General features: G+C 40.9%; 1 protein-coding gene across 1 annotated transcript in view; it reads left to right on the forward strand.

The window, feature by feature from the left end:
* LOC109932738 (protein quaking-like) overlaps window positions 1–13,774 on the forward strand; it is a 464,330-nt gene that overhangs the window by 17,102 nt on the left and 433,454 nt on the right. The window contains exon 3 of the mRNA XM_048600943.1: window positions 10,216–10,358. Within this exon, the coding sequence (XP_048456900.1) occupies window positions 10,216–10,358 (143 nt within the window). The remainder of the gene's footprint in view (window positions 1–10,215; window positions 10,359–13,774) is intronic.

Genomic DNA, 13,774 nt, shown 5'->3' on the forward strand with positions numbered 1-13,774 from the left:
TTGGCCTGCTGTGTTCATCCAGCCCTGCACCTTGTTGTCTGCAGATTCTGTTTGCTTGTTTTCTGTTTGCTTTTGATGAGTAAAGATGAATGTTTTGAACACATTTGCAGTCTTCACCATATGTGATGGTCCTACATTGAACAATGGTGATACACTGGGTTACAGTGGATATTGGAGAAAAAGTAGCAGTGATGTAGAGAGTTGTCAGGGGGATTGAGGCTAAAGACAAGAAGGCTGTGTGGCCTGGTACTTCATAGTGACTCAGTAGGAATGTACAGTTGTGTAGGGAACATGGGCTTTGCTGATTAGGCCAGTATCTTTTGTTCATATTTAGTTGCGTTGAGAAGGTTAAGGTGAGCTGCCTTTTTGAACTGCTGCAGTCCTTGGGGTGTAGGTGCACACTTTAGGAAAGGCATTTCTGTGTTTTCATCAGGTGATACTGAAGGAACAGCGATATATTTCCAAGTCTGGCATGAGAGTGGCTCGAAGCAGAACTTGCAGGAGGTGGTGCTGCCATGTTTCTGCTGCCCTTGTCCTTTTAGATGGTAGTGCGATGGCACTAGACAGCATTTTCTAAAGAGTTTTGGTGAATTTCTGCAGCACGCCTTGTAGGTAGTACACTCTACTGCCACTGTGCATCAGTTTTCGTGGAAATGACTAGCACCATGTCGTCATACAGCCAAGTGGGCTGCTTTGGCCTGGATGGTGTCAAGCTTGTTGAATTGGAGCTGAATTTATTCAGGGAAATGGGGACTATTCATCATTATAACTGCTGTGCCACTAGACTGATGGTGAAGGGCAACTTAGGACTGCTGATGCTTGGCTGGCTGAATGGCTTGTCTAAGGTAGCTCTGGCGCCAGGTATCCCAGGATATGGAGTAGAAGTGGATGCTTCTGCCGATGGTGAGTGGGAGAGTCCAAATAGCATCTCGACAGCTGCTGTGGTGGCATGGTACCTGATTAATGAGGTGAGTTTGGGATGATCACATGAGCCTCATGAAGATAAATCCTCCATGAAACTTGACCAAAACTGAACTTAGCTGATTTCTGTTATTCTGTATTTCTGCCTCTTTAACTTTGCCCAAATGTACCCTGCCTCAGCTTATCTGACTAAAATCCTCATTCGTAAGTTTGTTCCTTCTAAACTGGTATAATCTGATGCAGTCCTTGTTATGACACAGATAGCAAGGCAAATCAAATCAGCCTTGCTATTACTGGATTTGCAACACAATGATCTTAAAACGTTCAATGACCCTCAAAATTGCTCATTTGTTCCTAACTAGATTTTACAAATCATTGATCTTGAACACCAATTTTATTATTTAAAGAAAAATTAACAATTTATCATTAAGAATATAATTTTAGCAGAACACACAAACCAGAAGGTGACATAATTGATATGAATAATTTAAGCCTAAGCTTCCTTGAATGTAAACCTCCACTCTGTCACCAGACTGTCACAGTTAAAGAGCAAATTAAAAAAGAGAAAATAAAAGATTTGTAAGTTGTCAGTTTGATTTCAACCATTTCAACAAGAATACAAGGCCTTCATGAAATCCTTGGATGATGTGCTGTATTAGAGGTGCATAGATTGTATAACTAGCTTGAATTCCAAAGCCACGGTCAATGCAACCAGCTTCTGCAGACCTCGAAAGATTTTTACTTATTTCTTACAACTGGAATTCCTTTCTCAGAATTTACAAGAAGTTGATAACTGGAGAATAACCTGAGAGAACAAAATTAACAACAAACCCAGCTTAGCAGCTTCCAAACCAAAACCTACGTACTACCCAAAACCCAGTCAGAGCCAATTCACTCTTTGTTTGCTCTTTTCTTAACATGCATTGTGGTTGACTAGCCAGTATCAGTCCTCCCTTGATTGACCGATTGGCCATACAACTAGCTGCTAGTTCCTAGACATAGCAATGCCTTGATGTTGAACTGTCTGTAGTGTTCTTAAAGTAGTAATTAACCTGCAGTATCTTTCCGGACCAGTTCAAATATCAATCTTTCGTGTTCTCTTGTTTTTATTAAACAAACTGCTGTTAAAAATTCAATCTTCAACTGCAATTCACTGTTCCAGACTAATATTAGAAAAAAAGAAAAATACTGATGGCTTCAACAGTCCAGGTTGCTCTGCCCTCTGCAGACTTGCACTCATTTGAAACCCTGCTGCCCATGTCCGGTTTTAGATTACGCCATGCTCACCTATCTTCCCTGTGCTTGCAGACCACCCATGGCATGATATTGATTTTCTGATTTTTTTTTATCATTTCAAATCCACCTGGATTCCTGCCCCTTCTACCTCTGTGATTGTCTCCAATCTGACAGGCATTTGGCTCCCGCAGTTCTGAATACTTGAGTGTTGCCAATTTTAACTTTTATAGAATCCCCACAGTGTGGAAACAGGCCTTTCAGCCCATCAAGTCCAAACAAACCCGCCAAACAGCATCCCACCCAGACCTAACCCCCTACCCTATCCCTGTAACCCTACATTTCTCATGGTTAATGCACCTAACCTACACATTCCATAACACTGTGGGTAATTTAGCATGACTAATCCATCTAACTTGCACATCTTTGGAGCCTGGTAGGAAACCAGAGCACTTGGCGGAAACCCATGCAGACACGGGGAGAGCGTGCAAACTCCACACAGTCTGCCCAAGGCTGGAATCAAACCCGGGTCCCTGGCGCTGTGAGGCAGTAGTACTAACCAATGAGCCACTGTGCCATCCGAGATTAATGCACAGTTTTACATGTCTTCCACATTCAAAGCCACTAACTCTGGGATTCCCTCCAAAAATTTCCACATCTCTATCCCTCTTGCCACATTTACGAGACTCCTTTGAACCTTTGGTCATACAGTCTAACATCTCAATGTGACCCACTGCCAAACTTTTGATAACACTTATAAAGTGATTTGGGATATTTATGACATTAAAGGGGCTATATAAATGCAAGTAGTTCACTTTTAAATGAAATTGTGTTTGCCTTGTTTAATTTAGCTCAGAGTTAACATTGCATATATGCAAATACACTGATGTTCTAAGTAACCTTATGTATTGTTATTTCCAGCCACGTGTAAGTGAGCTGAAAATAGAATTAGTTGATCCAGTATGATTGCATCTGGCTGCAGTATTAAGTCTTGGTGGGGATTTTTAAAAGTGTTGGTGATGCTGAATGACTGTAGATAGGCTGTCAAGCCAATTGGGAGCTATCCCAATGGCCATTTCACACAGTTATAGACCAGACCAAATCCTCTCACGATATATCAAGGAGATAGCCTAGACCTTAACTTTTATCTTATTTAAGGGCAAGTATAAGGCGCTGCATTCTAGATGTATTTCGATTGGTCAAACTATTAGGCCTTAAGCAAAACACACTTTATTCTTACACCACAGTTAAAATATAAACAAAAAGAAAAATTGGCATGACTTTGACTCTATTGAAATACTTAACAAAATAATAGATTATTTAACTACTACTCATCAACTGTTCCAATGAAGCAGCATCCCATAAACATACCTTTCGATAAAACAGATTTCCTTCAATTGCCAACTCCTGCAGTCTCAGAGAAGGAGCACCAACAGAATGAATCTAGCAGCAGAGAAAGAACTCAAGCTTTTGCAGCAACAAACAGAGCTGTATCTAAAAGCTTCAACTACAGAACCCCAACTTCAATAACTAACTGAAAGCAAAAACTAAAAACCCTGGGTCTGTGTGAGCCAGACTCCACCCACTAATACTTCTTTTGTCTAGCTTATGTAAAAAAAAGCTATTTAATCTGTTTTCTATGGAGCAGACACCTCTATGCCAGGTTTACAACACCAATACGCACACGCACACGCACACACAATCGGCTGCCTCCCAGCGGTAGTGGCTTGTCAGGAGGTTGGCTACTGCCCAGTGCCGGTAGTACTGAGAAAACTGGCCACTCGGGGTGCTCGTGATCATCACTAGTGCCTGAAGTGAAGGTGGGTTTGCTGAGGAGTGAGAGAATCGCCATTGAGGACGAAGGTCAGAGATTTAGCAGGTAGGGAAAACAGAGGCCTTCAGCTGTGGGCAGACCATACTGCTGCAGCTTTCTCAGTTGGACATGAGCTGCTAAATGGAAGTGACACCACTACCAGACCACAGGCATGTCTGCCAACAGATGGGTTAGCCATATAATCCAACTTTGCTCACGCCTGGTTGACTATTTAAGGAACTCTATTAGTTTGGGGGCACGCAGGCACTCTGTGAGTCTTCCTGCCGAGAACTCAAGGGGGGAACTGGGAAGGTAACAAAGTCTCTGCTTTTAAACTTCACAGCCAATTAAACTGGCCCTGCCTCCCACCTGGCCTCCAGAGAAAGAATAAAATTATGCATTTTGTGAACTGTGTGCAAATGTAAATAGCCACCTCCTTCAGCAATTGATGTCCAGTTTCTGCACAAAATTAATATGCATTGTATGTTTCCATTTAATTTTTTAATGGTACTTTTCCATTGGGCAATGGTATTAAATGTTGCAGAACCATGGAGGGCAGATGGAGTTACAGGTCAGCCACTACCTAAATTAATGGTGATTAAGGCTTTTTCTTATTTGTTCATGGAGTGTAGGCAAATCCTAAGTCGTCATGTTTTGTCGAGCCCTAATAGAAGATTGAGACGTGCTGCTGCTTTGAACTACTGTATTCCTTTTGTAGGTTCATTAAAAGTGCTGTTAGGAAGGGAGTTCCTGGAGTTTGACCCAGTGACAATGCAGGGAAAATGACGTAGTTCCAAGTTAGGATGGTGTGTTTCTTGGAAGGGGACTTGGTCTTCACCTAATAGGTGGTTGATCATGATTTGGAAGTTGCTGTTGAAGCATTCTTGGTGAGTTGCCTAAGTTCACCAAGTAAATGATACGTAGTGCTGCCACTTTGAGCATCTTTGTGGAAGGAGTGAATGTTGAAGGTTATGGATGAGGTGCCAAACAAGCAGACTGCTTTGGAGACCATAAGGACTGCTGATGCTAGAAGCCAGAATCTATAGGTGTGAGGCTGGAAAAGCACAGCAGGTCAGACAGCATCCAAGGAGCAGGTAAGTCAACATTTTGGGCCAAAACCTTTTGTCAGAACTGGGGAGGGAAAGGAGAGCCCAGAAATAAATAGAGGGAAGGGGTGTGGGGCTTGGATAAGGGTAGGAGAGATAGTGATAGGTGGATGCAGGTAGGGGGTTATTGTGATTGGTCCATGGGAAGGGTGGAGCGGATAGGAGAGTAAGAAGATGGACAGGTTAGGTCAGGTCCGGTGAAGGCTGGACATGGAATAAGGCTGGGGCTGGAGGGATTTTGAAGTTAGAAAAAGAAGGGTCCTGACCCGAAACGTCATCTTTCCTGCTCCTCTGCAGCCTGGCCTGTTCCCCCAGCTCCATACTGTATTATCTCTGACTCCAGCATCTGCAGTTCTTGCTATGTCTCAGAGGATGATGTGTTGGATCCGGAGATTGGTGGGGTGGTATGTGAGGATGAAGGGGAATCTATCCTCATTGCTGTTGGGGGAAGAGGGTTTGAGGGTAGAAGTGCAGGAAATGGAGGAGATGCAGTTGAGGGCATCCTTAATTACAGAGGAGGATCCCTAAAGTAGGCGGATATCTGGGATGTCCTGGAGTGGAATGCCTCATCCTGGGAGTAGATGCAGCAGAGGAATTGTGAGTATGGGATCGCATTTTTACAGGAGGGTGGATGAGAGGAGGTGGAGTCGAAGTGGGTTTGAAATTGATGTTGGTGGCGGATCTGTTTCCGGAGATGGAGATGGAGAAGGGGAGGGAGGTGTCAGAAATGGTCCAGGCCGCAGACTACTTTGTCCTAGATGGTGTTAAGCTTCTTGGTTGTTGTTCAATCTGCACACATCTAGGTAAGTGGAAAGCACTGTGTTCCATCACACTGCTGACTTGCGCCTTGCATATCATAGTCAGGCATTTGGAATATAGGAGACAAGTTACTCACCACAGTGTTCCTAGCCTCTGACCTGCTCTTCTCGTCAGAGTATTTATGTGGCTGATCAAGTTCTGTTTCTTGTCAGTGATAACCGACAAGATGGTGATAGTTGGGGATTTAATGATGGTCATGTCATTGATCATCAGGGAAAATAGAAAGCTGGTGAGATTATATCTTGTTTGAGATGGTCATTGTCTGGCACTTTGCCCAGATATTGCTGCATGTGGACATGGGCTGCTTCAGTATTTGAAAGGTGGCAGATAGTGATGAACATTGTGCAGTGTACATCCCGTTTTAGACCTTATGATGGAGGGAAGGTCATTGATGAGGGAGCTGAAGATAGTTGGGCCTAGATCATAACCCTGAGAACCTCTTGCGGTAATCTCATAGGGCTGAGTTGATTGACTTCAAGAAACCATAGACCTTTTCCTTTGTGCTTAGTATGACTCCAACCAGCAACCCCCTGATTTCCATTGACTCCAGTTTTTTTTTTAGGGCTTCTTGATGCCATTTTTGGATAATGCTGCCTTGATGTCAAAGGCAGTCACTCTAACCTCACTTTGAGTTCAGTACTTTATAGCGTTGGTCCACACATGGACTAATGAGGTCAGGAGCAGAGTGGTCCTGGAGGAATCCAGACTGAGCGTGTTAGTGAGTAAATTATTATTGAACAGGTGCTGGTAAATAACGCTGTTGATGACCCCTTCCATCACTTTGTGATAGAGTGGTAATTGACTGGGTTGGAGTGGACAGGGTGTACCTGGGCAATTTTCCACATTCCTGTGTAGATAGTAGTGTTTGCAACTATACTGGAACTGCAAAGCCAAGACGCAACTAATTCTGCAGCATATCTTTTGTACTATTAACAAAATGTTTTCAGGCTGATGGCTTTTGCAGTGTACAAAATGCTTTCACCTGTTTCTTGGTAGGCTATGTTGGCTGACACCGATCCACACATAGATTTTAGAATTTGATGAGAGAGGTTAGGGGAGAGAAATGGGGAACAGGGTAGGAGAGGGGAGTTTGGGCCTGAGGGGAAGGGCAGGGTTGAAGAGATCAAGATGGAGGGAGTGGTGATTGGGATTTGAGAGGGGAGCGGGTGTGGTGAAGAGATCAAGAGGAATCCAGTGGGAGAGATCAGGACCCAGGAGAAAACTGGTTGGGAGGGGAGAGAACTGGAAGGGTTTTCCTGGGCTTTCCTTGACACCTCTTATTACTCCCCACCACCAACCACCCCCACCCCCACCCCTAAACCCCTTACTCCTTTCTTTGTTACCCACCCTACCCTTCCAATCCCTCACTCCTGGGCACCCCTTCTCACTCCTGGAATTCCCAAAAACACCTGTCCAATGTCCAACATTCCAGGTGCCCCACCCCAGCCTCCCACATCAGTTGCAGTACAGAAGCCCACTTCAAGTCCATTCCATGCACATGCACAATAATGCATTTATGTGTGAGGTCACATGCAATGTTTGTGATGATGTCAGTGGTTGGAACCATGCATTTCACAATGAGCGTGCATGCATAGTTGCCCATAGTTGTCAGTGTCAGCAAACATTGCTAACTTGACAACATCTTTCTTGAGATGCTGAATGGTCTAGCTCTGTGCCTATTTCTAGTCCATTTTAATGTACTCTAAAGAATTAAGAATACATTGCCTGACCTTTTTACATACTTCTGTCAAGTGGGTTATCCATTCAGCTGTACCTAGATAACCTTAGCTCACAACCTCTATGCCAATATATCTTAATGCACTTTGGAGTTTTGTTGGCAGACCTGATGTGCAGGCCCATAGTCTACTTTACAGGTTTTTTTCCCTGAAAAGTGTTGTCCATTGCTTGAGTCTTTATTATTGATTTATTTGTGGATTGGTTGTTTTAAAATGTATCATTCTTTGTTGATCTGTTCAGAAAGTTATAGCAATGCTGAAAGGGGTTGCATGATAAATACAAGTTTCTCTGTGTAATTGATTTGTAGTAATAGTAGAATGTAATATAGCTAACAGTGCAAGTACATTTTGAAAATCATGATTTGACTGATGTATCCTGATGATTTTTAAGGTTGGTGATCACCCAAAGCTATATTGGTGCTGAAATATTCTGAGGAGATTTGAGAGGTACAATGGATATTACTGGAAGTTGGTCATTGGCCTAATATTAGAAAGCATGCAGAGACAACTACAAACTGCTTTTCATTCTCTATAAAATTACCAGTAATGCATTGAAAATTGTCTGTGTAATAATAACCTAGTAAAACATGCCCAACATTCAGAAATGGAAGATCCTGCTAGACTGTCCTGATTGAGTAGGGGCATCTGAAATGGATTATGAAAATCCCATTAATATGATGTAATTATACTTCGAAATGATATTTGACAAAGACCCATATAGAAAGTAGTTAAATTGCAAGCAGTGCGAATTTTGAGTAAAACTTTGTAAGTGGTTAAGAAATTGGCTGAAGGAGAAAATAAGAAAAAGCTTTGAATTTAAACTGGGAATATTGCATAGGGTACTTCAGAACCTAATGTTGCAAAGTAAATGTTTTGAGATGTTGCTGAGAGGTAAAGTCACTATACAATTACAAACATGTTGAAATCTTGGGGGCTTGACAAGATAGATGGATAAAGATTGTTTCCCCTTATGGATGAGTCGAGAACTGGAGGGTATAATCTCAGAATAGAGAATTCCACTGAGGACAGAGATGAGGAGCAATTTCTTATTTCGAGGGTAGTCAGTTTGTGAAATTTTTACTGCAGACAGCCGTCAGGGCTGGTTTTTTCGAGTACATTCAAGGCTGATATAGATTTTTTTTTCCCAGTAAAAGAATCGAGGCTTATGGGGAAAAGGCAGGAAAGTGGAGTTGAGGATGAACAGACCAGCCATGATCTCATCGAATGGTGGTGTAGACTGGATGGACTGAATAGACTACTTTTGCTCCTACATCTTACGGTCTTAGGCAAGATTTTTTTAAAAAAATTGACCTTGTTTTAAAAGAAGCAAAGGCTTCTTTTTATTTCAAACGTTTTTAGAGGTTTACCTAAAAATGCTTTTGAGGTTTGTTTTAGATGATAATCCAGTTGACAAAGTGCTCATGTTGAATCTGGAATGATACATTTTGTTACATACCTTAATGTATATAAGCAATTAATGTCATTTCATTAGCATCAGGAAGGCTGGGAGCCATGTTTCCACGGTCAAACTCCAGAAAAACAAGTTGCAGTACTGTACAAAGTTGAGTTTTCGTTGATTTCTGTTTATTTTTGTAATAATTGTTGTCTCAATTCTTCAATCAGCAAATGTTTGAGAGTTGGGCCACTCAAAAATGAATGTTGCTGAAAAATGTGATATGCTGCTGAAAGTATTTGTCTTAAATTGGCTGTTAATATCATATCTAGCCCACTTGGGATTGTTCATCAAATGCAATCCAAATGCAGTCATATCCAGCATTAGACACTGCTTTTCAAGGTTTTCAACCATGGGCTAGTTAAGTACTGTTAATATCCTACCTATTGTGGGCAGCAAAAGGGAGGTATGTTCTGCCTGTAATTGTGATATAAACCAATGCAGGATGCTGCCATAATAGCAAATTGAAGTTCTGCCTGCCACATGAATAATAATGTTGTATATCAATTTCTGTGCTGACGTGATGTCATATGTGCTCATGAATAGTGCCAAACAGCACATTTATATGCCTGTTCACAATAGATTGAGGACTGATTGATTGTACTTATCCAGCCTCTGTCAAGAGAATTTAAAATGCAATGTCTAATGTTAAATATGATTGTAATTGAACAGCAATTGGTGCACAATCCCGATCATGCTAAGAATGAAACTAACAACCAAATTTAAAAGTGTAACTCGGACTTAGAAAGTGGCTGACTTGTACTTGCTTGAAGCAACGTACATTCATGTATGTTCTCTGCAGTCTAAAGGAACATGTCCAGGCATTGAGCTTATGATGAATGAAATAAAAATGTTTTAGTTGTCTTAATCATTCTCTGTGGCAAATGTTGATTAATCAGTCAATTTTCCAACTAATCATTACCCCTGTCCTTTACTCATGCAGTGTAAATTGCTGCTCTGTTTGAAATTTGGGATTTTTGCCTCTGAGTGCGGAATGAAAGGTTTGACAGCATGCCCCCCCCTTTTATCAGTAATACTTAAATTTTCTTGAGTTTCTTATTTTCTGCTTGAATATTTACATTCTTCTGACGTCATTAAGATTTGTACAATTTTTCTTCCTTTTTTGTTCTGCAGAAATCAGCAGAGTGCGGAAGGATATGTACAATGACACGTTAAATGGAAGTACAGAGAAGAAAAGTGCAGAATTACCAGATGGTGTAGGACCTATTGTACAGTTACAAGAGAAGCTTTATGTACCTGTTAAGGAATATCCTGATGTAAGTATATGCTTCAACTAAGTATTTTCATACTATTCATAAAGTGGTGATTTTTGAATCCATTTATATTGCCCCGGAAGACCTGTAGTTCTCATATGTTTATGATGATCAACAAAAGTCCCAAATTTGTGAGATCCTGCCATAAGTAGAAGCTAACTGCCAATCAGTAGGCAATAATGGGTTAGTTGGTCATAATGAGAGCTGATTTTTAAACCAGTCTTAGAGCAGATTAAGCAGGAGATCAAAAATTGCTTCAAGCCGTTCTGGCTCAGATTTGTTTGTGAGAAGGGTATCAGCAAAGTATGGTAGAATATCTGTGCTAAATCCATTGCTTTTCTGATTTTGTGTTCAGAGGCTACTGGTTTCCCACTTGCAGTGGTGGAGTTGTATGGTGGAGAGTTGAACACTGAAGGGGTAATATGTGTGGAGAGTCATCCGAATTGACTGGGGAGTTGGTTTTATGAGCAGCAATACAATGGACTAATGCAAGATTGAGACCAGAAAGGGAAATAAGTGAGAATAAATGAGACTTAAAGGTACAACAGAAGTACAGGAATCTTGAATATTGTTGATGAGCCCAGTGAATTTAATAATAAATGATTCATGTCAAATCGATTATGCACAAATCCCAGGAGGTGACAGTGTATGCAAGACGCAGGTATAACCACATCTAGAATGTTGTAAACATGAGAAAAAATAAATCACTGAAACTGATATTGGAGGATTCTCTATAGTTTAGTTAATAAGTTGCATCTTGACATGCAACATCAGGGTACAGAACCATAGGCTGAAATTTGGAAGAAAAATGCATTGACAGTGCATTGATTTAACAACTTCTTGCAGAACACAATCTATGAAATTGTGGATCAGACTTTGTGAAGGCAGGTAGCATTTAGAGAGGAGAATGACGTAACATTTAATGCAGTGATTTATAAAGGGACAAGAGTATTTGGAGCAGCAGATGATCTGCAGAGCCTTATAATTTCCTATGTTTCTACTGTGTTCCATTTTAGGCTCTGACCTGCAACTATGTTTCCTTTGTTTGGACCCCCAATCTCCTCTCATTTACTCAGACAGAGTGGTGTCTTTAACATTGCCTGACATACAAGTCTGTACCCTCCTTTGTATTAAAAATACATACACCAAGATAAAATATTTGTTTATGACTGACTTAACACTGTGTCTAAGGATACTGTATATCTGTTTCCTAATTGTAGGCTAGTTTTCAAATTGGACAAGCTCTAAATGCTTTGATTTTGAAAGCTACCTTATACATCATCTCATCCCGCTTTTCTAAACAAAATTAGCCAGGTTTCCTGGAGCATATCTTGATAATTAAGAGCTCTGTTTGGTCAATTTTGTTGTGATTTTGTTAATGTTCAAACTGTTTGCATTTTCCACTATGCATGGGCACCAAAACTAAACATAGTGCTCAAAGTTTGAAGTGAGCATATATTTCTCCCAGTTGTAAATATCATAGGAGTAAAAATAAAAATATTGGAAGTATTAAATTGGAACATGGGACAAGCATAGTCTCTTGGGGCTGGCTAGTCATTCAATTTGATCATGGCTGATCTGTAGTTTACATATTTTTATCAACCATTACTCCATTATCGCTTGATACATTTACTCAACAGAAATCTGTCTGCCTAAGTCTTGACACAGCATCCACATTGTTTGCAGGAAGACAGTTCCAGGCTTCTTTGACCATTCATGTGGAGAAATGACTCCTGATTTCCCTCCTGCATGGCTCCGCTCTAATTGTCTATTATTATTCAGTATGGTGCAGGAGCTTTGTGGAAAGTTGTGTACCCCCTCTTGTAGTGTGTTTGGAGGCAGGGAGTGAATTTTATTTGGTGGGAGGGTGGCTACACACATCCTAAGTTCTTTTGTCAAAATTAAATCCAGACTGGGAAGGTCCAGTTTGAGACAAATAAGAAATTAATGACCATTTCAGGATCTCATCCAACTGCTGTTGGTGGATGTTCCTGTTATCACTTTGGAACATGGCAAGCAAATCTGCGTGGGCTGCTTGTGGAATCCCAGGGGAGGTGGTTACTCATTGAAAGGCTGATTGAGGGATCTGTCATCAGCAAACAGGGAATTTGATGAGAGCACACAGTATCCTTGCTGTTCGTCATCATTGTGCTAGGACCCTACACCGTACAAAATGCCTTGCCTTTCATCTGGGCTGTATCTTGATTCTGTATTGCAATGGGCGGTGTTCCTACAGCAGCCACCACCTTCCTGATGATATGGTTGAGCAGAAGGCCTGTCAGCCTCTGGACAAGAATTCCCAGTGGGAGGGATTTACATCTTTGGGGTGGTTGATCTGGGGAAATGCCCAGCACTGACTTATCACAATTCTAATAGGTTTTCCAGTAAGCAGCAATGTGCATCTCTTGCTAGCTCAACAGTAACCCCAGATGCCTCTGTAAAAACCCATTATGTGTTTATGCACTGTAAACATAAGTATCAGAGTGCTATGTAACTCATTACTGCACCACATTTTATACACCAGACTATCAATGCATCAGTCTACAGCACATGATGTAATCTAAGAAAAAATGAAATACAGAACTGTGGATGCTGGCGAACTGAAACAAAGGGACAATGCTGGAGAAACTTTTTTTCATGGTTCATCTTAAGATTTCTTGAGGGCTGTTTTTTGGCTTTGGGATGAGCTTCTGGTTTTCAGGGGCTACTTCTTCATTCTTGCTAACTTATTCATTTGATGATCCAGTCCCTTAATCACAGTACCTTCTGTATTTAAAAATTATGATGATATTTAGTTTACAGAATTTGGACTTACACAGAAACAGAATAGATGAAATCATCAATATACTCAATAATAGTCAACTTTACTTTAAACTTAAAACACAACACAAAGAAAACATTATTTTTTTAGATGCCACAATATTTAAATTGATGCAAAATAATAGGCCAAAGTTAGCAGCAAAAGTTGTTTTCAAAAGAACTGACATACACTTCTACATATAAAAAAATCACCCAGAACAGACACAATGATGAGGTTACAGTTTACAAAGCTGAAGCATTTGAATTAGGCAGTAACTACCCATTTACTGCATCTCAGTTCTCAATCCCAGATTTAAGATCAGTAATTGTGTTCATTATAATAGGTATCACTGCATTTTTTTCCAAATATACCAGCTGCTGAACCTACAAAGCCTTAAACTAGAGATTCCACCTTCATTTGCGAAGAATGGATGACCTCAGCAATTTTAGTTTTTCTTGGATACCAGTTAGCTGAGTATTCCTTTGTTGATAGGTTTAAAACTGTTCTGTCTCCATTGTAGCCTCTTTCCTCCCCAACTCTTGCAGCTCTTTTTCCCCTCACAACTCTCTTACAGCCCCTTGTCTCCCTTCACGATCTCCTTGCAGTGTTGTTCTCCCCC

The sequence above is a fragment of the Rhincodon typus genome, chromosome 9 (genome assembly GCF_021869965.1).
Source record: "Rhincodon typus isolate 14 chromosome 9, sRhiTyp1.1, whole genome shotgun sequence".
Classification (NCBI taxonomy): domain Eukaryota; kingdom Metazoa; phylum Chordata; class Chondrichthyes; order Orectolobiformes; family Rhincodontidae; genus Rhincodon; species Rhincodon typus.